Consider the following 20,134-nt stretch of genomic DNA (forward strand, 5'->3'; position numbering starts at 1 on the left):
TGTCATTATTTTTGACTGTGTTGAAAAACTTAGTGCATACAGAAAATAATTACTGCCAAATGTTGGTTCTTCTTTGTTGCCGTCATGTGTACAAACATGAATTTTGTATAACAGGTGTAAAAATATGGAAACAGAAGATGGAATATTGTGTTTAAGGAACAGCAAGTAGATCAGTGAAACTGGATCACTGTGAAGGAAAAAGCAGGAAGAGTTTTAAAGGTCAAACTGAGGGATTTATAGTATGTTTTGGAAGTAAAAAGGAGCTACTGGATTTCATATTTAGATATATGTTTTAGCAAAATCACTCTGGAAGCTGAATGAAGGATAGAGTAGGGTGAGGCAGGGAGACCTTTTAGAAAACTATTGCAATAATTCAGTTAGTTCTGAAGCTCAGAATAGTGTTTGTCATAAATTATCTTGTTTGGGGGATATTTCTGAATATTCAATGGTCTTTGATATTTTTCTTCTTTCCCCTTCTCATTTGTCTCCTCTGATAGCATCCACCTTATTATCTTTCTAAGTGAGAATAAATATTTCTTTGGAAAAATCAAAATATAGAGGAAAGTTTTGCCCAGAGTTGGGAGGGATGAATAGGATTGTGCTGAAGGGACATGAAACAAAAGCAAAAAGTTTCTGTGATACTTAGAAAATGATTCTTTTCCCTCTCCAAAAACTTTAGACCAGAAATCTATGGCAAAAAAAAAAAAAATAAAGAGTTCTTTTAAATTTTATCCCAGACTCTCACTAGGCAGGGTGCACAGGCAGATAAGTCTCCTTTAACTTCTTGGAGTCTCAGTTTTATCATCAGAAAAATAGGGATAGGAGAGTTTTTTGTATTTCTCAGAGTTACAATAACTAGCATTGAAGCCCCAAAAAGCAGAATGTGACTTTTGGGACCCAGACTAGAGGTAACTTATATAGAAGACTGATCCAGTAACCATGACTTATCAGTATTATATAGAAATCTTTACTTTAAAGGTTGCAGAGCACTTTACAATTGTTTTTTTTATTTTATTTTTATCCTCCCACAACTCTAGAAGGTAAGTTTTAATTCCCATTTTACTGATTGGGAAACTGAGACTGAGGGCAGTTAAGTGACTTAGCTGATACTGCACAACTACTTAGTGAGTCTTCCTTATTTCAAGTCTTAAGACTCAAATGAGATAAAATAAGCACTTTGCAAATGTTTAAAAAGTGCTGTTAGCATCGGTTTGTTTTTATCTTTTGAAAATTAAAAATAGTAGTTCTTTAAGATGAACATTTAAAAGAATAATATTTTTCTTTATCATTCAGACATCACACCTTGTATCTGATTGGTTTCTAGCTATGGTTCTTTGTAAAGAAAAAAGGGAATTTTAATTTTCTTAGATAATTTAAATTGTGTACATTTCTACTTCTGTTCAAAAATCACTATTTTTCCTATTCCAAAAACAAGAAGCATTTTCTTTTCAATGTTCTATGAAATATATGCTTTAAAAAATTAGTTGCTCTCTAAAAACCAATATGTCTGTGCATGACCCTTTATGTTTGAAATGGTCCCAAGTTGTTATTGTATACCATGCAAACTACTCAGAATCTTTGAGCCTATGATTTTTATTCTTTTCCTTACAGGGAACACGAGTGGTTTAAACAAGACCTTCCGAAGTATCTCTTTCCTGAGGATCCATCATATAGTTCAACCATGATTGATGATGAAGCCTTAAAAGAAGTATGTGAAAAATTTGAATGTACAGAGGAAGAGGTTCTCAGCTGTCTGTACAGCAGAAACCACCAGGACCCTTTGGCAGTTGCTTATCACCTCATAATAGATAATAGGAGAATAATGAATGAGGCCAAAGATTTCTACTTGGCTACAAGTCCACCAGATTCTTTTTTAGATGATCATCATTTTTCTCGTCCACATCCTGAAAGAGTGCCATTCTTGGTTGCTGAAACACCAAGGTCACGCCATACACTGGATGAATTAAATCCTCAAAAATCTAAACACCAAGGTGTGAGGAGAGCAAAATGGCATTTGGGAATTCGAAGTCAAAGTCGACCAAATGACATCATGGCAGAAGTTTGTCGCTCAATTAAACAACTGGATTATGAATGGAAGGTGAGAGGATTTTTAAACTATTTATGATTCATTTAAAAATATATAGGGATCGTGACAAAAATCATACCTTTTATTTCTTTGTCTCCTTATGAATATTCTTTATATGTATCTGAATATTGTTATTGTTTGTACATAGTTGTAGGCAGTGTGTATTTTCTTTTGGTTCTGCTTCCTTTTCTTGGCTGTATTACTTCATATACCTCATATTTTTTTTAGTATTCACATTGGTTATTTCTCTTGGTGCAATAAATTTTTCTTTCATTCAGTGAGTACATTTTTACAACTGTTCTCAATAGTGGTTGTTCAGTCACTTAGTTGTGTCTGTCTCTTCATAATACTATGCACCATATTGTCCATGGGATTTTCTTGGCAAAGATACTAGTAGTTTGCCATTTACTTCTCCAGTAGATTAACACAGAGATTAAGAGCTTTGCTCAAAGTCCTTAAGTCAACTACTAAGTGTCTGAGGCAGGATTTAAATTCAAGACTTCCAGACTCTAGGCCCAGTACTCTATCCACTGTGCCATTCAGCTGCCTTCCCAATATAGGATATTCACAATGGTTCTGTAATTAGTGTTGTTTGAAGTATTTTTTAATGTAATTGATTTTTATTCTATTATTAGTGTCTTCACAATAAAACCACAGGTCAAAGGATATGATCAATTTTATCTCTTTACTTATATAATTCTATATTGGTAGGAAAGGAGTTTCTGTTGAACTTTGATGCCCAACAGATTGTACAAGTTTTTGGACTTTTTGTGTGAAACAAAGTATACAAATTGTCTTAATGAAGAATTGTATATATGATAATTTTTCCTCTTCATTTGGTATGCTAGGTTGTAAACCCATATTATTTACGTGTTCGGAGGAAGAATCCTGTAACAAGCACATACTCAAAAATGAGCCTACAATTATACCAGGTGGACAGTAGAACTTACTTACTGGACTTCCGGAGCATTGATGGTATGTCTTTCAGATAATGTGGGCATATAGATCAAAACAAATAATGTGGTCACTTGCAGATCTATTGTGCCTTAAAGTTTTGGTTCTTTTATAGCAACAAAAAGAGAATATGATTTGGAATTTTCTGTTTTGATCATCTCAACATCTGTGATATTTGATTATATTAAAAATCTTATAATTTTGTCACATGAAAACTGTATTTTTCTGTAGAATCTTATATCCAATTGTAATTTGACATCAGTGTGAATTTTTTGTTAGATTTTTGTTTTTAGACGGAAACTTTATTGACCATGTTAAATAAATACCCTGAGGTAATTGTTGTTTGTGCTTACAGGTTAATATTACTCTACTCTTTCCCTCCTCCATAGTAGCATGTAATATGCTTCTACTTCTGCAGTTCCTATTTTGGAACTCCTACCAAATCTTTTTTTAGATACACTAAAGAGGATGGTAAGGAAAGGAGGAAAAAGAGGGTTAAGGGACTTCAAAGGAGAGTGACTTCCTTCTGAATCATACATACATCTCAATCTTTAGCATTTCTTTGTTATTTTTTGTACTAATAGGTATCAAAAATAGAAAGATATTTGCTAGATTTAGATCCAGCTAATAATAGAAAATTTTAGAAAGGTTGTCTTAATTCTTTCGTGGCCTAGGAAAGGAGGGAACTACTTGAAAACATCAGATTGTTGCAATGGAAAGGTTACCTATGATTTTATAATTGCCATATCTAATGACCTTTCTCCTTTCTTCACAGAATCTTCTTCCCAGATATTATCTTCTCTCTCTCTCTGTTTTTACTCTTGCCTTGTTTACTGTTCTGCTGTTCTTCACTCACTTTTGCTGAATTTTCATCCATGTTATATGTGTACTAATCACTGATGTCTCTCAGTGCTTTGACCTGGATCCTCTTTACTCCTTTGGGGATCATCAGCTCTTATAGGCTTAATGATCACCTCTGTGTATATCATTTTGAAGTCTTTATAGTCACCATAATTTGTCTTCTTGAACCTCGCTCACATATCACCAGTCATTCCATGTGTGTGTGTGTGTGTGTGTATACACACACACACACACATCTTAATCTCAATATGTCTAGAACAGAATTCATTATCTTTTCCCAAAACCCTTACCTCTTTGGAATTTTTTTTTTTATTTTCTAGGATCACACTATTGGATCTCCCATACTTTTAACCTTTTTGTTTATCCTCATCTGAGTGATCAGAGGATCACTCACTCCACAAAAGCAGTCTTTTTTTTTTTAAACTCATCTTAACATCTCTTGTTTTCTCAATTCACACAGTTGCAACTCTAGTCCAGATTGATAATCACCTTTCACTTGAATTATTGCTATAGTTTTCTAAAAGGTCTCCCTGCCTCACCCTACTCTATCCTTCATTCAGCTTCCAGAGTGATTTTACTAAAACATATTTCTAACTATGAAATCCAGTAGCTCCTTTTTACTTCCAAAACATACTATAAATCCTTCAGTTTGACCTTTAAAACTCTTCCTGCTTTTTTTCCTTCACAGTGATCCAGTTTCACTGATCTACTTGCTGTTCCTTAAACACAATATTCCATCTTCTGTTTGAATACTTTTACACCTGCTATCCAAAATTCCTGGAATTTTCTGACCCTTCTCCTTCACCTCTTGATTTTTGTCTTTCTTCAAAACCCAACCCAGTTCCCAACTCCTACAAGAGGTCTTTCCCTGTTCTTCCCTCAGTCACTTCTCCCCTTAGATTACTTTTCATTGACCGTTTAGGTTGCGTATCAAACCATCTTCACGTGTCTTTTGTTCTGAAGGGCAGGGACTGATTTGACTTTTCTTTGTATTCATGATGCTCAGCACAATGCTTAGCACATAGTAGTCCCTAATAAATGTATGTTGACTGACTGACAGACCTGGAAGAGATCATGGGCTTATTGGTGCTCACAATCTTCAGTCCTATTATAAACTATTATAAATAGTTTCTTCAAGAAGAGTGCTGGAAGGTAATGGTTCCAGTCATTGCCAAATGATACCATTTAAAAAATGAAGTTGACTAAGTCAAAATAATAATTTCTAAAATTTAGAAAAGCTGGAAAACTCCCATATTATTTGACCCAGAAACTACAGAGCAGTCTATCCTCTACTTAGGATGAAGGTCATTGTAAATTAGAAAGGATAAAGATGAGAAGATAGCATTCAAGTGTACATCAGCTATTGGCCTTGAAAAATAGAATATCAATACAAATAAAGTTTATCATTTGTTAAAGAAGTTTTTTTTTGTTTTCTTTTGTTTTCTTTTAGTTTTTGTAAGGCAGTGGGGTTAAGTGGCTTGCCCAAGACCACACAGCTGGGTAATTATTAAGTGTCTGAGGTCAGATTTGAACTCAAGTACTCCTGACTCCAGGGCCAGTGCTCTATGCACTGTGCCACTTAGCCGCCCCATTAAAGAAATTTTAACTGTTGCAAAACATTATTTGCAACCATACTCTTTTGCTGAGCAAAAATTCTGTGACTGTCAGTGGAAATATGGATTTAGAGCCTAGGTTTTTAAAATAGATTGTAGCCAAAAGAAGAATAATATAGTACTAAATAGGACATTAGATGTAAAGCAATGCAATGCCTGCCCTCAAAAAACTTAAATTCTCCTAAAGGATATAGTAGCTTTGGGACAAAAGACACAGTTGGAGGAATTGAGAAAGTTCTCTTGTAGAAGTTGGTATCTAAGCAGAGGTTTGAAGGAAAACAGAAATTTCAAAAGATGTAGGATTCTAGGCATTAGGTACAGACAAGTAAGTGATCACTAGACCATAGAATAAGTGGAGGGAAGTAATGTATAAGGGTAGATGAAAGGGTAGAAAGGGGCCAAGTTGTTAGGAACTTTAGATGCTAGAGGAATTTGAATTATATTCTAACAGTAATAGAGAGCCACTGGTATTCATTAAATAATGAAATTTTGGAAAATAGCCTTGGGGATTTTACAGAGGACAAATTAGAATGGGAGAGACTTGGGGAAAGGAAACTAAATAAGCTTTTGCAGTAAATCCCAGTAAGAGATGATGAGAGTGCAAACTAGAATTGTTGAAAATGAGGAGGAGCCTTATTACCAAAGTTGTAAACTTTATGATGCTGACAGTAATAGGGAATTTAGATGCAAGGTAGATTGGGAGAGAAGAATAATTTTTGCCATGGCTATGCTTTATTTGATATGGCTATGGAATATTCAACTTTATATGTCCAATATGTAGTTGTGATGTATGATTGGAGTTCGAGAGAGAGAGAGACTAGGGTAGAAGGGTATTTGTGGATCTGGACATCATCTGATAACTGAATACATGGGAACTGATAAGATTACTAAAGTGAGAAAATAGAAAAACGCAAAGGTCCCAGAACAGAGACTTGAAAAACAGACATTTGGAGGATAATACAGCAAAGGAGACAGAAAATTTTTGGTTGAGTGATGTCAGAAGCCAGATTGCTTTGGGTGTAAAAGAGAATTACAGGAGAGGATGTTTAAGCTTTGAAAGTAGATCACTTTTCAAGGAATTTGGCTGAAGAAGGAAAGTGAGAGAAAGGACAATTGCTTGCACTGATGATAGGATCTGCTGAGGTTGTTTTTTTTTTAAATATGGGAAAACCCAGACATGTTTGTGGGCATCAGGGAAAGAACCAATAGATAAAGAAATATTGAAGATTAGAGACAGAAGGCATGATAGTATGGGTTATCTGTTAGAAAATACAGGAAGAGATAGAATCAAGAATAGTTGTAAAAGGTTTGCCCTTTTAGAGAAGGCTCATCTCTTCATCAGAAACTAGAGGAAAGTAAGGATCATGTTCAGATGTTATGATTTGGAGGGATGGGGGCATGGGAGCCTAAGGTGAGAACAGTCTAGATTTGGGATTTGGCAAGATGTAAATAGCAATAGGGAAGGGGAGCTGGGGTTTGGGGAGTAAAAAAAAAGAGTAAAGTTAAATTTGGGGCACTATTGGGAAGGAAAGTTAGTATCAGAAGTAGGTTTTGTGTTTAGGTCCTCCTGACTTCACCAGGTTGTATAACTGACTTGTAGATTATAGATTTTTGTTTTCTCTCTTCATAGCAATAAAGATTTTTTAAAAAAATTTTTAAGTGTTCTTATATTAGTCCATCAATTGAAAATGTTAAGTTTTTATGAGCCAATTTAATTTTGGAAAGACATGTTAATGCCTTTTTCTAAACGTGTGCAGGACTGCTACATAATACAGATCTATTTTATATTGTAGAAATGGATAGTCCTTTGTGTGCACATATTACACTATTAATCTACCATCAGCAGGCTGTTATTACCTTTAAATTTTGTTTGCAATAGGGATGATGGACTGTGATCCAATTAGCTGATTATCTACTCGTCTAGCATTATATTAGCTGACCCAGGAAAGGAAAGATATATCTATCTATACAAGACTTTTTTCCTCTTTTCATTCTTGTCTACAGCTTGAATTTTATTAGGAAAAGCTGACTAAATAAATATAAGATTGAATTGCTAGTATTTATTTTGTTCTTTTAAAAAATTATATTTCTTATTTTAGGGTTTTTCTTAATTTAATTTAAAATTGTAATTGTTCTTATAAAGAATCTTACAATGAAAATGATCTTGCTGCTAGGAACTTTTTTTTTTAAGAAAGACCTCATTTATTTTGAGCTTCACAATTTTTCTCCCATTCATACTTCCCTCCCCCCCAGCCCTCACAGAAGGCACTCTGCTAGTTGTTTACATTGGTTCCGTGTTAGACATTGATCTCAGTTGAATGTGATGACAGAGAAATCATATCCTTAAGGAAGGAAAATAAAGTATGAGATAGTAAACATAATAAGATAATGCTTTATTTTTCTAATTTGATGATAATAGTCTTTGGTCTTTGTTCAGAATCCATAATTCTTTCTCTGGATACAGATGGTATTCTCCATTGCAGATAGCTCAAAAATTGTTCCTGGTTGTTGCACTTAGAGGATGAGCAAATCCTTCAGGGTTGATCATCACTCCCTTGCTCCTGTTAGGGTGTACAATGTTTTTCTGGTTCTGCTCATCTCGCTCAGTATCAGTATATCCAAATCTTTCCAGGCTTCCCTGAATTCCCATTCCCTCCTGTTTTCCAATAGAACAATAATGTTCCATGACATACATATATCACAGTTTGTTAAGCCATTCCCCAGTTGAAGGACATTCACTTAATTTCCAATTTTTTTGCCACTACAAACAGGGCTGCTATGAATATTTTTGTACAAGTGATGTTTTTATCCTTTTTCATCATCTCTTCAGGGTATAAGCCCAGTAGTGGTATTGCTGGGTCAAAAGGTATGCACATTTTTGTTGCCCTTTGGGCATAATCCCAAATTGCTCTCCAGAAAGGTTGGGTGAGTTCACAGCTCCACCAACAATGTATTAGTGTCCCAGATTTCCCACATCCCTTCCAACATTGATAATTGCCCTTTGTGTTCATATTGGCCAGTCTGAGACGTGTGAGGTGGTATCTCAGAAATGCTTTAATTTGCATTTCTCTAGTAAGTAATGATTTGGAGCAGTTTTTCATTTGACCATGTATTGCTTTGATTTCCTCAGCTGTAAATTTTCTCTGCATATCCTTTGACCATTTGTCAATTGGGGAATGGCTTGTTTTTTTTGAAAATTTGACTCAGTGCTTTGTATATTTTAGAAATGAGTCCTTTATCAGAAATATTAGTTGCAAAAATTGTTTCCTAATTTTGCTAGGAGTTTTCAAGAATTCTTTTGGTGCTATTGAAACTAGGGGGTGTGTGTGTGTTCAGTCCCAGTTAGCTTTGTATAGAACAGAACTATTCTGTAGCTGCAGGCTATGCTTGGCTCTGGCTAGTGAATACAGAAATTCATTTTTGGGGGGAAGCACTGATGGGTTGAGGATGACTTAGCTCAGAAAAAAATATTTTTTCCCATATTTTTCTGACAAACTTATCAAGTGTAATCTTGATAGACAAAAACTTTTTCATCTTCAAAATGTGATGAATTGAAATTTAGTTCAAGTGTTTCCTTTTCTAGATGAAATTGCTGAAGCCAAATCTGGAACTACTACGCCACAAAGATCGGGTTCTGTGAGCAATTATCGATCTTGCCAAAAGAATGATTCAGATGCTGAAGCTCAAGGAAGATCCTCAGATGTTTCCCTTACCTCATCAGTGACTTCACTTGATTCTTCTACAGTTGACTTAACCCCAAGGCCAGGAAGTCATACAATAGAGTTTTTTGAGATGTGTGCAAATCTTATTAAAATTCTTGCACAGTAAACATAAAAGTTTGCTTATTTCTTTCACAGCAATAAGCATGCATAAATCATAGCCAAATGCTTCCATTTGTAATCAAGTTATAATTATGGCACTGAGAAGAATAGCCCTTTCTGAATGCAATTTGCACAGAGATAGGAAGGTGATTAATAGGCTAACATGAAGAAATGAATTGTGATTATTTTATTGTCCATTTTTCAACAGGTATATGGTATATAATGCAAAAGGCACAATGAATTCTAAGTCTCTCAAACTCACTTGAGTTTTGGATATTTTGCTGCACACTGGGCTTCGTAGAATATTACTGTTTACCTCAAAGGCCTTTATATTTCTCTTATGTTTTGTTAAATATTTGTTTCAAAATGTAAGTCAATAAAACCTGCCTACTAGTCCCTAGAAAATTAAAGAAGTGATCGTTTTTCAACTCCTTTAAGTGCTTGTCCTTTAAGTAATCAATCATCCAACAATTTTAACAGTCTGAACAATTGTATCTATATCCCTTCTATTATCTCATAATATGATTGAAACTTGTTCCTTCAGAGGCATAAAATATAAACACATTTGAGTTAAGGTTGAGAAGTCTGAGCACAGATAGTGCTTCTCCATTCATTATACCCTTGGCACTGAATTCATTCTAATAGTAAGTGCTAATACTTTCTACATAAAAATTGCTCTTTCTGTCATAAGGGATGAATTGGCATACACTGTAAATATGACATTGGGCAATGCTTTCCCAATTTTAAAAATATTCTACTTTTTATAATGTATCTTTACAATTCATTATTAAATTAAGCATGATTCTTTAACCATTTGGTTATATATCTCTTTTAAATTGAAAATGCAGCTAACACCTACACAGCATATTTAAAATGCCCAGATATTTGGGGGGGTTTATTTGTCTGATGAAATTTAGCGTGAAAAAAATTCAGTCTTCTGAATTTCCCAAACTATTTCAAGGTTTTGATTGATTTTTTTAAAATAGCATTAACCACCTCAAGATCTGATTTTTAGAGACCTGTTTCTATATCTCAAAATATTCTTTTTTCCTTTTCAGTAATGGTGTCACATAGCTATGGTAATTACAAATTTAAAGCCATTTTAGAGGAATTTGATATCATGTGTATGCTAATAAATACAAACAAATGCTGAATCTAATATTCTTGCCTTATATATGTTGCTTTCAATTTGATTTTTTTGTGGATAATATAGCACTATTCCATATCCCAAGTATTTCTTTCCTTTATTTAAATACTTTACTTATTAAGTTTGCTTTAGGCAAATGCAATGCATAGTTGCCTAATCAGATGATAGTGTGTCCAATTTGAATATCATGATAGCTTACATAAATGGTTACTGTAGTTGTGAGTTCAACTCCAACAATTTAGTAACATGCACTGAGTGAAAAGAATCATGACATTGCTTTATGTCCATCATTTGCTGTACTTAACTTTAAATGTGGACTCTGTACAAAGTATTAATATATCTACTTATATAAATTTAAATTTTCTTTATGGCCCTTCATATTTAGAATACTATTTTGACACATGCTCTTCAAGTAAAACATAATGTCCTCAGAGATTAGCAAAAGATTATTTTTAAAAGTTGAAGATTTTGGGTTGTGTTTACATACAGGGGGCATTACTATAATGTCACTATTTGCCTAGAGGAAGAGGAACCAATTAAATAGAATTTCCAAAATACTTTATTAGTCTTATAAAATTCAATTCTTATACAGTCTTTTAAGTTATTATGAACCCTTCTAGCAATCGAGTTTTATTTTAAAAATGTTTTAATATTGCACTTGTATAAATAGTATAATAAACGCACAGACTTTATTGCAGTTTGTTGCTTTATAAGCTGGAATCTTTTTGAAATGGAATGAATTTTTGGTTGTATATGTCAAAGTTGCATCAAAACTTTCACAATCTATTGTAGTCTGCAAATTCTAACTAATGTTGAAGACCTATAAGAAGTCAAGATGCAAAAGATTTTTAATCTTTTTTTATATCTTTTCAGCAATTTATATTTTTTTGTGCTTTAATGCAAACATGTTTTTTACTTTGTCTTGACAGCTGGAAGATGTATAGGTTTTTGCCACAAATGTATTGTATATATAGTTTTAAATATAATGCAGATTTTTCTGGCATGTAAAGATTTTGCCATTAAACTAGATGATTTCTCATTGAGAGGAATTTTTATACTGTGTTTGGGGGAAACAGAAGCTTATACTACTTGTCTAATTTAAATGTGATTTCATTTAGATATAACTCCATCTTTTTGTTCTACTTTTTTCTTGAAGTGTGTGTAGTTAAAGATTTTGGATGATTTTTTTTACAATGATTTCCTCTTTTTATATACTGTTGTCTTTGATATTATAGTAATTGATGCCAAGATAATGTGGTGTAAGCTGCAGGCTTCACTGAACTTCAGAGATCCGATTAGCATTTTTGGGAATGAAAACAGAAAAGATTTGGTTAAATATATGCTATTTGTATGTATCTTTTTCTTACTTTGCCTCTCCCAAGTTTTCACCAGTGTGAAAATACCTTGACATATCTTTCCTTTTTATTATGATTTCTCATCATATTCATTGATAAATTGAAATTCTACATGCAACATTTTATAAAATGATAGCAAGGTAGAAATCGATCTTTGCGGTGCAATATTCTGAGAATTTTCATGTATGTTTTGACTGGAGTGTATTTCAGCATAAATTTTCAAATAAACTATTTACTCTGCTTTAGAGCCACTGTACATTATAGCACAGTGATCATTTTTCTTTTGTTATGAACATTGTGCCTAATTCCTTTCGAAATAACTGGTAATACCAAGTGGGAAAAATGCTTATTGGTAGCTGTAATGTATCTAAATATAAAATACTTTTTATTAATTTCAGGTTTTTTTTTAGGTTTGTTTGTTTTTTTTACACAGCAAATGGAGTTAAGTGGCTTGCCCAAGGCCACACAGCTAGGTAATTATTAAGTGTCTGGGGCCGGATTTGAACTCAGGTACTCCTGACTCCAGGGCTCTATCCATTGTGCCACCTAGCCACCCCTACTTTTGCAGTTTTGAAGTTGTGTGCAAATGATTTTGTCCCTTGTAACTAAATATAATAAAATTTTAATTCATTTAAAATCAAGAACAGCTTAAAACAGTAGAAATGTATAGAATGAAATTATAGCCACTACCACTATACTAGGACTTAATATATTGTGTTTTTAATTGTTACTGTTGCATGTTGCTTTAATTATGCTGCCTAATGGAGTCTGTGCTAATTAGCGGTTAGCCACAATTTTAGAAATGATATTCTGCTGATTTTTACTGAGATTTGTACTAAAGAGACTATCAGGTCTAACATGCAATGCCAACCTTTTAACCTTGTAGTGACTTTTGAGTTGCTATGTTTATCTTAACCTTTCAAAATTATGTTCTTCTCTTATTTGAAACATTTTATCCTTGTTCATAATAGTTACCCATAAAGCAAATTTCGGGGAAAAGAATACTATTCTATTCATTTGAACTGCTTCTAGGTATATTTCTAATAAGCTGTAGGTACATAAATCAGTAATCAAATGATAACAGTGCATCTTTTGAGATTAACTGATGGAAATAGGCATTATTTTCTATATCATGTATATTAAGTTTAATATAATCTTTGAATAGGAAGACTAGGAATCATATTTTAAAAACTGATTTAAATCACTGTTAATTTGCCATACAGAATGTCTCAAAAGTTTTAGTGTGCTTCAGTTAAGCTCTGATTTTTAAAAATTGTCTCAAATGCTAGAATTAGCCATCTTTGAATGTTGCAGATATATAGGATATGTTGGGTGACTAGGTCAGATAAAATAGATAGATAATTTATATCTCTATACACATACATTTATTTTTTCCACCTAAAATAAACCCTAAATTTTTTGCTACACATATTTCAAATATTTGCTTTTTAAAACTTTATTATTCATAGCAATACCATTATTATACATTTTGATGTGAGTTTTATGTAGAGAATGATATGAAGATATCACTGATGATAACAAGATTTAAGTTAACTGTCATTTTACAGGGATTTAAATAGTTATTTGTTGTTATTTTATCCACTGAGCTTTCATCCAATATGTGAAAGGTTGGATATACTTAAATAGTATTCTTTGTTCTTAGCATATGACTTTATTTTCCTTTACAATATATGATAAATTTCACTCAGGTTTAAGAAAAAATAATAATTCCTCCAAATGAGAATGATTCCCTTACAGTTGAGTCCTATGTTATTGCTGCTCTTGTTAATAATTTTGACCTTGCTGTCCATTGGTAATGGGAGAATCTTTTGCAACCCTTCACATACCATTGCTGCAAACAAGGTCATTTGTGTTTTTTTTTAATACTGAATATGATAAACTTGAATGTGTTAAAATAAGAAAAAATTATATAGTTTTTATTTGGCAGTATGTATTACCTATTTTCAGTCAGTCTGAAAAGTACAAATTGAAATAAAAAAAAGTCCAATTTTAGAAATGTCAGTATTTGGAGGAAAGTATGTGATAAGACTAGAAAGCCTTCCAGAGGGGCAGCTAGGTGATACAGTGGATAGGGCACTGGCTCTGGAGTCAGGAGGAGCTGAGATCAAATGTGATCTGAGACACTTAATGATTACCTAGCCATGTGACCATGGACAAGTCACTTGACCCCATTGACTTACAACCCCCCCCCAAAAAAAAACAAAGCCCCAAAACAAAAAAAAAAAGACTTCCAGAATTGGATGGTAGTCTTGAATAACAGGCTGAGTTGAATTTTATTCAATAGGCAGTAGGCCTAATGAAAGAAATCATTTAATCACATGTGTGCACCAGAATCATGACTGGTAATTTGAAAGATTGAGGTGGAAGAAAGAGAAGCAGCAGGAAAATTGTTGAACCTTTTGTATTAATCATGGTTGGTTATGAGCGATTGCCACTTCAAAGAATCAGGAGATTAATCATTATTCATCTTTGAATAGTGAGCTTTTGACAATCAAAATATGTTACAAGAAAAAAAAATTTGACTATATATAAAGTTAATCTTTACTAAGAAGCCATTCCAAAGTATGCCTTTTTGTTTTAAAGTAATGTTTTTCAGTAGAATAAAAAAATTTAGTTACTCCACAAATTCTCTCATGAGGAGCTTATTGTTGGCATCCAGCTTGGTTATGTACTTTCTGAAAGTTGTGCTCTACTGGCCTTCAAGTGTAATGATGCATTGGAATAGTAAATCCAAATACTGCCATAAGTAAGAATTGTGTTTGTGAAAAAATCAGTTTACCAGTAACTTATAATTTGTCTATGTTGAAGACCTCCCCTCATTCCCCAATAACATAGGGTTATTCTTTCACAGAGAAGGAAGGATAAATGGAGAATTTCAATCTCCAAATAAATGATCTGTTTTAGGGTGGCTAGGTGGTGTAGTGGATAAAGCACCGGCCTTAGAGTTAGGAGTACTTGGATTCAAATCTGATCTCAGAAACTTAATAATTACCTAGCTGTGTGGCCTGGGCAAGCCACTTAACCCCATTTGCCTTGCAAAAACCTAAAAAAAAAAAAAGATCTGTTTTTGAGTTTAAAACTTGATCCATTGTAGGGTTTTTTTGTTAATATAACAATTGTTTGTTTTAATTTTTCAATTTTAACCCACCTCTAAATTTGAATAAATCACTTCTTGTAACAGGCTGATGCTTTGAGCTCTTAAAAAATCACTGTTTTGGGTAAGACTGACAGATAAGTCTTGGCTCTATCAAATGACATTCAAATTCTGTTTAGTTTATACTTTTATTATTTATATCAGTGAATCATTTTTCTCTCCCCCCATACTTTACCCCTGATTGAGAAAGCAAAAAATAAAACCATTATTATGAACATGTATAATCAAAACAGGTTCTTGCCTTGATGATACCCCTTCTCCCCCCAAATTGTCACTATCTACAGAGTCTCATATCACCGTTCTGTCAGGAGATAGGTAATATATTTCATCTTGAATTCCGTGGACTAGTGGTGTCAAACTTAAATAGAAATGGATCCCTGCTGTTATTTTGACTGGGGAAACTGCACATTTGTATCTGTTTTACTGTATTTTTTTTTAACATTTTCCAATTACATTTTAATCAGATTCTGGCTGTACTCAGGATTTTTTCAAGTCAGTTTGAAAACTCTGCTCTGGAATCAATGCAGAATTTGTTTTGATTCTACTCATATGTAGTAATTTTGGTTTTTTCCTTTCTCAGTGGGGGTGAAGGTGCTGTAGAAGAGACCTGATTTTTATCTGATTTAAAAAAAATCATAGCATTCATCATGTTTTGAGTCTTTCAAAGTTTTTATGTACAATACTGTTGAAAAACGTTCTGGTTCTATTCACTTGACTTGACTCAGTTCCCACTTATGTTCCTAGGTTTCTCTAAAATAGTCCACTTCATCTTTTCTTACAGTGCACTAGTATTCCATCCATTTATCATGGTTCATACCTTACATTAACTTGATCGGCTATTTCTCAGTTGATGGACACCCACTCTGTTTCTAATTCTTTGCCTTCACAAAATAGAGCTGTTATCAATATTTTCCTATATTTGCGTTCTTTTCCTCATTCAGTGATATCTTTGGGGATATAGATCTAGTAGTGTTTATTATAACTGAGTCAAAAATTATTCATACTTCAATAACTTTTTGAGGATGATTACAAATTGATTCCTTTTATAGCTATATCAGAATGGTTATTATGTGCTCATATCCTCCCTAGAATTTGGCATTTTCTTTTTTCTGTAAATTTTATTTATCTGAAGAGTGTAAGATTCTCAAGTTGAATTTCTATTTCCCTATTAATAATTTAGAGCATTTTATATGCTATTAATAATTTGAATTTACCATTTGAATTAGTTCTCTATATAAGAAAGGAAACTTGTCAAAGCTTTCATTGTTTTTATTTTTTAGTTTATGTTCTTTAGCTTTTCCTCTTCTTTATTCTGTTTTTAAACAAAATATTGATTTGTTTTTACATCAAATGCATTTCTCAATGTATTTTCTCCTCTTCTTCCTTCTCCTAGAAAGAGCCTTTATAATAGGAGTTCTTAATGTGGGGTCTGTGAATTTGGTTTTTAATAATAGCTCCAAATCTATTTCAATTTGTTTCCTTTTTAATTCTATGTATCTTACTTAATGCACTTAAAAACACTACTCAGAGGAGTCCATAGATTTCATCTTACCGCTAAACTTGTCTATGCCACAAAAAAAAAGTTTATGAAACCTCTACCTTATGTTGGAATGAATGTAGGGAGACTGATTCATTGATGCACTTGTTGGAGGAGTTGTGAAATTATTCAACAATTCTGAAGAGCACTTTGGAACCATGCCCTAAGGGTTATAAAACCATACTTACACTTCGGCCTAGCCGTGTCACTTCTGGGTCTGTATTCCAGAAGAGATGAAATATGGGAAGAAAAAGAATCTATATGTATAGGGATATTTATAGCAGCTCTTTTCTGGTGGCAAGGAGTGGAGATTGAGGGAATGCCAACATTTGAGAAATGACTGAACAAATTGTGATATGTGATTGAATGAAATGTTCTGTCATGGAAAATGATGAACAGGATGGTTTTAGTAAAAAAAACTTAATGAGCAGGTGCAATGGGAAATGTACTTTATACAAAGTAACAGCCGTATTGCAGGATGATCAGCTGTGAATGACCTAATTTGTCTGAGAATGCTGTGACCCAAAAGAACCCTGAAGGACTTATGATAAAGAATATCATCTATCTCAAAGAGAGGGTGATGTTTGAATATAGACTGAAGTATGTTGGGTTTTTAAAACTTTATTTTTCTTGAGTTTTCTCTTTGTGTGTGTGTGTGTGTGTGTGTGTGGTTATGTTTACTTTTTCATGACTACATTTTAATCAGTATCAAGTAACTTGCTTTCTCACTGAGGGGGAGTGGGGTGTGAGGGAGGGAGAGAAGTTGGAATTCAAGGTTTTAGAAATGATTACTGGGTTGGCTAGGTGGCGTGGTAGATAAAGCACCGGCCTTGTAGTCGGGAGTACCTGGGTTCAAATCTGGTCTCAGACACTTATAATTACCTAGCTGTGTGGCCTTGGGCAAGTCACTTAACCCCATTTACCTTGCCAAAAACCTAAAAAAAAAAAGAAAAAAGAAATGATTATTGAAATTTGTTTTTGCATGTAACCAGGGTAGAAAATAAGATTTAAAAATAAAAGAAAACTTTTTTTAAATTTATTTTTTATTCTCATTTTGTATAAATGTTTTTCTTTACATTAATAAAATATACTTGTTTACAAGTAAAAAAAATACCCCTCCCCCATGAATATAGATAGACTTGCTTGGGCAAAAAAGTAAAGGGGGGGGGAAATTAAAATTAAAAAAAATAATAGTAATAATTGTAGGTATGGCCAGGTGGTGCAATGGACGAAGCACCAGCCCTGGAGCCACGAGCACCCGAGTCCATATCCAGCCTCGTAAACCCAATAATCACCCAGCCATGTGACATGCAAGCCACCCGATCCCCACTGCCCTGCAAAAACCAAAAAGAAGAAAAGAAAAAAAAACAACCCCAAATAAAATAAAGTAGTAATAATAGTAGGGGTGGCTGGGTGGCAGACAGAGCATTGGCCCTTGAGCCAGGAGCACCTGGGTCCGAATCCAGCCCCAGACACCCCTGCTATGTGGCCCCAGGCAGGCCACCCAGCCCCACTTGTCCTGCACCCTCCCCCAAATAATAATAACAAAAAATGTGTTTCAGTCTGTTCCAACACCATCAACTCTGTCGTGAGTGGATCAGATTCTTTATAAGTCCATCACAAAAGTTACTTCCATATTTTTCCAACGTTGCCATTGCTGCTCACAACTCCCTCCTTTCTTACTTCTCCACTACCATGTACTATATTTTCTCTCTCCTTTCACTCTGACTCTGCTGTAGGGTTGCTGAGTGGCGCAGCAGACAGATCTCTGGTCCTGGGGCCAAGAAGCCCTGAGCCCCCATACCACCCCTTAGGCCCAGAATCCACCTGGCCCTATGATCCTGGGCAGGCCTTCCAATCCCAGCCCCTTGCAAGAAGTAAAAAAAGAAAATGTGTTATATCTGACCACTCTCCCCCCATGGTCCATCCTCTCCTCCTTTATTTACATCCCCACCCCTTCCCCCTGCTCCCCCCCTCCTTCTTACTCCAGTTGTCTATACCCCATTGAGTATGTTTGCTGTTTCCTCTCCTAGCCATCTCTGATGAGAGCAAAGGTTCCCTCATTCCCCCTTGCCTCCCCCCTTCCATATCATTGCAATAGCTCATTGTAATAAAAAAAATCTTATTATGTGAAATAGCTTGGACTATTCCCCCTCTCCTTTTTCTTTCTCCCATTCCATTTCCCTTTTTTTCTTATTGACTCCATTTTTACACCATATTTTATCTTCGAATTCAGCTTTCTCCCGTGCTTCAACTATAAAAGCTCCCTCTACCTGTTCTATTAACTGAGATGGTTCATCTGAATATTATCAGTATCATTTTTCTATACATGCAGTTCATCCTCATTAAGTCCCTCATATTTCCTCCCTCTCCTCCAATCTCTATGCTTCACCTGAGTCCTGTATCTGAAGATCAAACCTTCTGTTCAGCTCTGGCCATTCCAAAAGGAACCTTTGAAATTCCCCTGGTTCATTGAAAGTCCATCTTTTTCCCTGGAAGAGGACATTCAGCTTTACTGGGTAGTTCATTCTTGGCTGCATTCTAAGCTCTTTTGCCTTCTGGTATATTGTATTCCAAGCCCTACCAGCTTCCAATGTAGCTGCTGCTAAGTCCTGTGTGATCCTGACTGCAGCTCCACGATATTTGAACTGTGTCCTTCTGGCTGCTTGTGATATTTTCTCTTTGACTTGGGAGTTCTGGAACTTGGCTATAATATTCCTAGGGGTTGGTTTTTTGGGATCTCTTTCTCAGGGGGAGTAGTGGATTCTCTCCATTTCTATTTTGCTCTCTGCTTCTAGAATATCAGGGCAATTTTCCTGTAGTAATTCTTTGAAAATGATGTCAAGTCTCTTTTCCTGATCATGACTTTCAGGTATTCCAATAATTTTCAAATTATGTTTCCTAAGTCTGTTTTCCATATCAGTTGTTTTTTCAATGGGATATTTCACATTTTCTTCTAATTTTTCATTTTTTTGGTTTTGAAGTATTGATTGCTGATTTCTGGTAAATCCATCCATCTCCCTGAATTCTATTCTTTGTCTGAAGGATTTATTCTCCTCAGAGAGTTTTCTTATCTCTTTTTCCATCTGGCCAATTTTGCTTTTTAAGGCATTCTTCTCCTCAATAACTTTTTGAACTGTTTTATCCATTTGACCTAAGCTGGTTTTTAGCATGATATTTTCTTCAGCATTTTTTTGGATTTCCTTGACTAAGCTGCTGACTTCATTTTCATGTTTTTCCTGCATCTCTCTCCTTTCTTTTCCCAGTTTTTCTTCTAACTCCCTCATTTGATTTTCAAAGTCTTTTTTGAGCTCTATCATAGCCTGAGCCCAATTTCTGTTTTTCTTGGAGTCTTTAGATGCAGGAGCTTGTGCTTCCTCTTCTTCAGACTGAGTATTTTGATCTTTCTTGGGCTCATTTGCAAAATATTTCTCAATGGTCTTCCTCTTGTTTCTTTGTTCATTTTCCCAGCCTAAGCCTGTTTTTTGGGGGTGTTTCCTGAGCTTTTGGGACACTCCCACAAGGGTCTCAGTGTGTGAGGTTCTGTCCTTCCTCCTGGTCTGTGAATGACCATAAGCGCCCCCC

General features: G+C 34.4%; 1 protein-coding gene across 1 annotated transcript in view; it reads left to right on the forward strand.

Moving 5' to 3' along the window:
• Nucleotides 1–16,198, forward strand: part of PRKAA1 (protein kinase AMP-activated catalytic subunit alpha 1) — a 70,827-nt gene extending 54,629 nt beyond the window's left edge. The window contains exons 7-9 of the mRNA XM_074205924.1: nt 1,612–2,098; nt 2,935–3,061; nt 9,098–16,198. Of these exons, the coding sequence (XP_074062025.1) occupies nt 1,612–2,098; nt 2,935–3,061; nt 9,098–9,342 (859 nt within the window). The 3' untranslated portion in view covers nt 9,343–16,198. The remainder of the gene's footprint in view (nt 1–1,611; nt 2,099–2,934; nt 3,062–9,097) is intronic.
• Nucleotides 16,199–20,134: the final 3,936 nt, after the last annotated feature.

The sequence above is a fragment of the Macrotis lagotis genome, chromosome X (genome assembly GCF_037893015.1).
Source record: "Macrotis lagotis isolate mMagLag1 chromosome X, bilby.v1.9.chrom.fasta, whole genome shotgun sequence".
NCBI classification, from domain to species: Eukaryota; Metazoa; Chordata; class Mammalia; order Peramelemorphia; family Peramelidae; genus Macrotis; species Macrotis lagotis.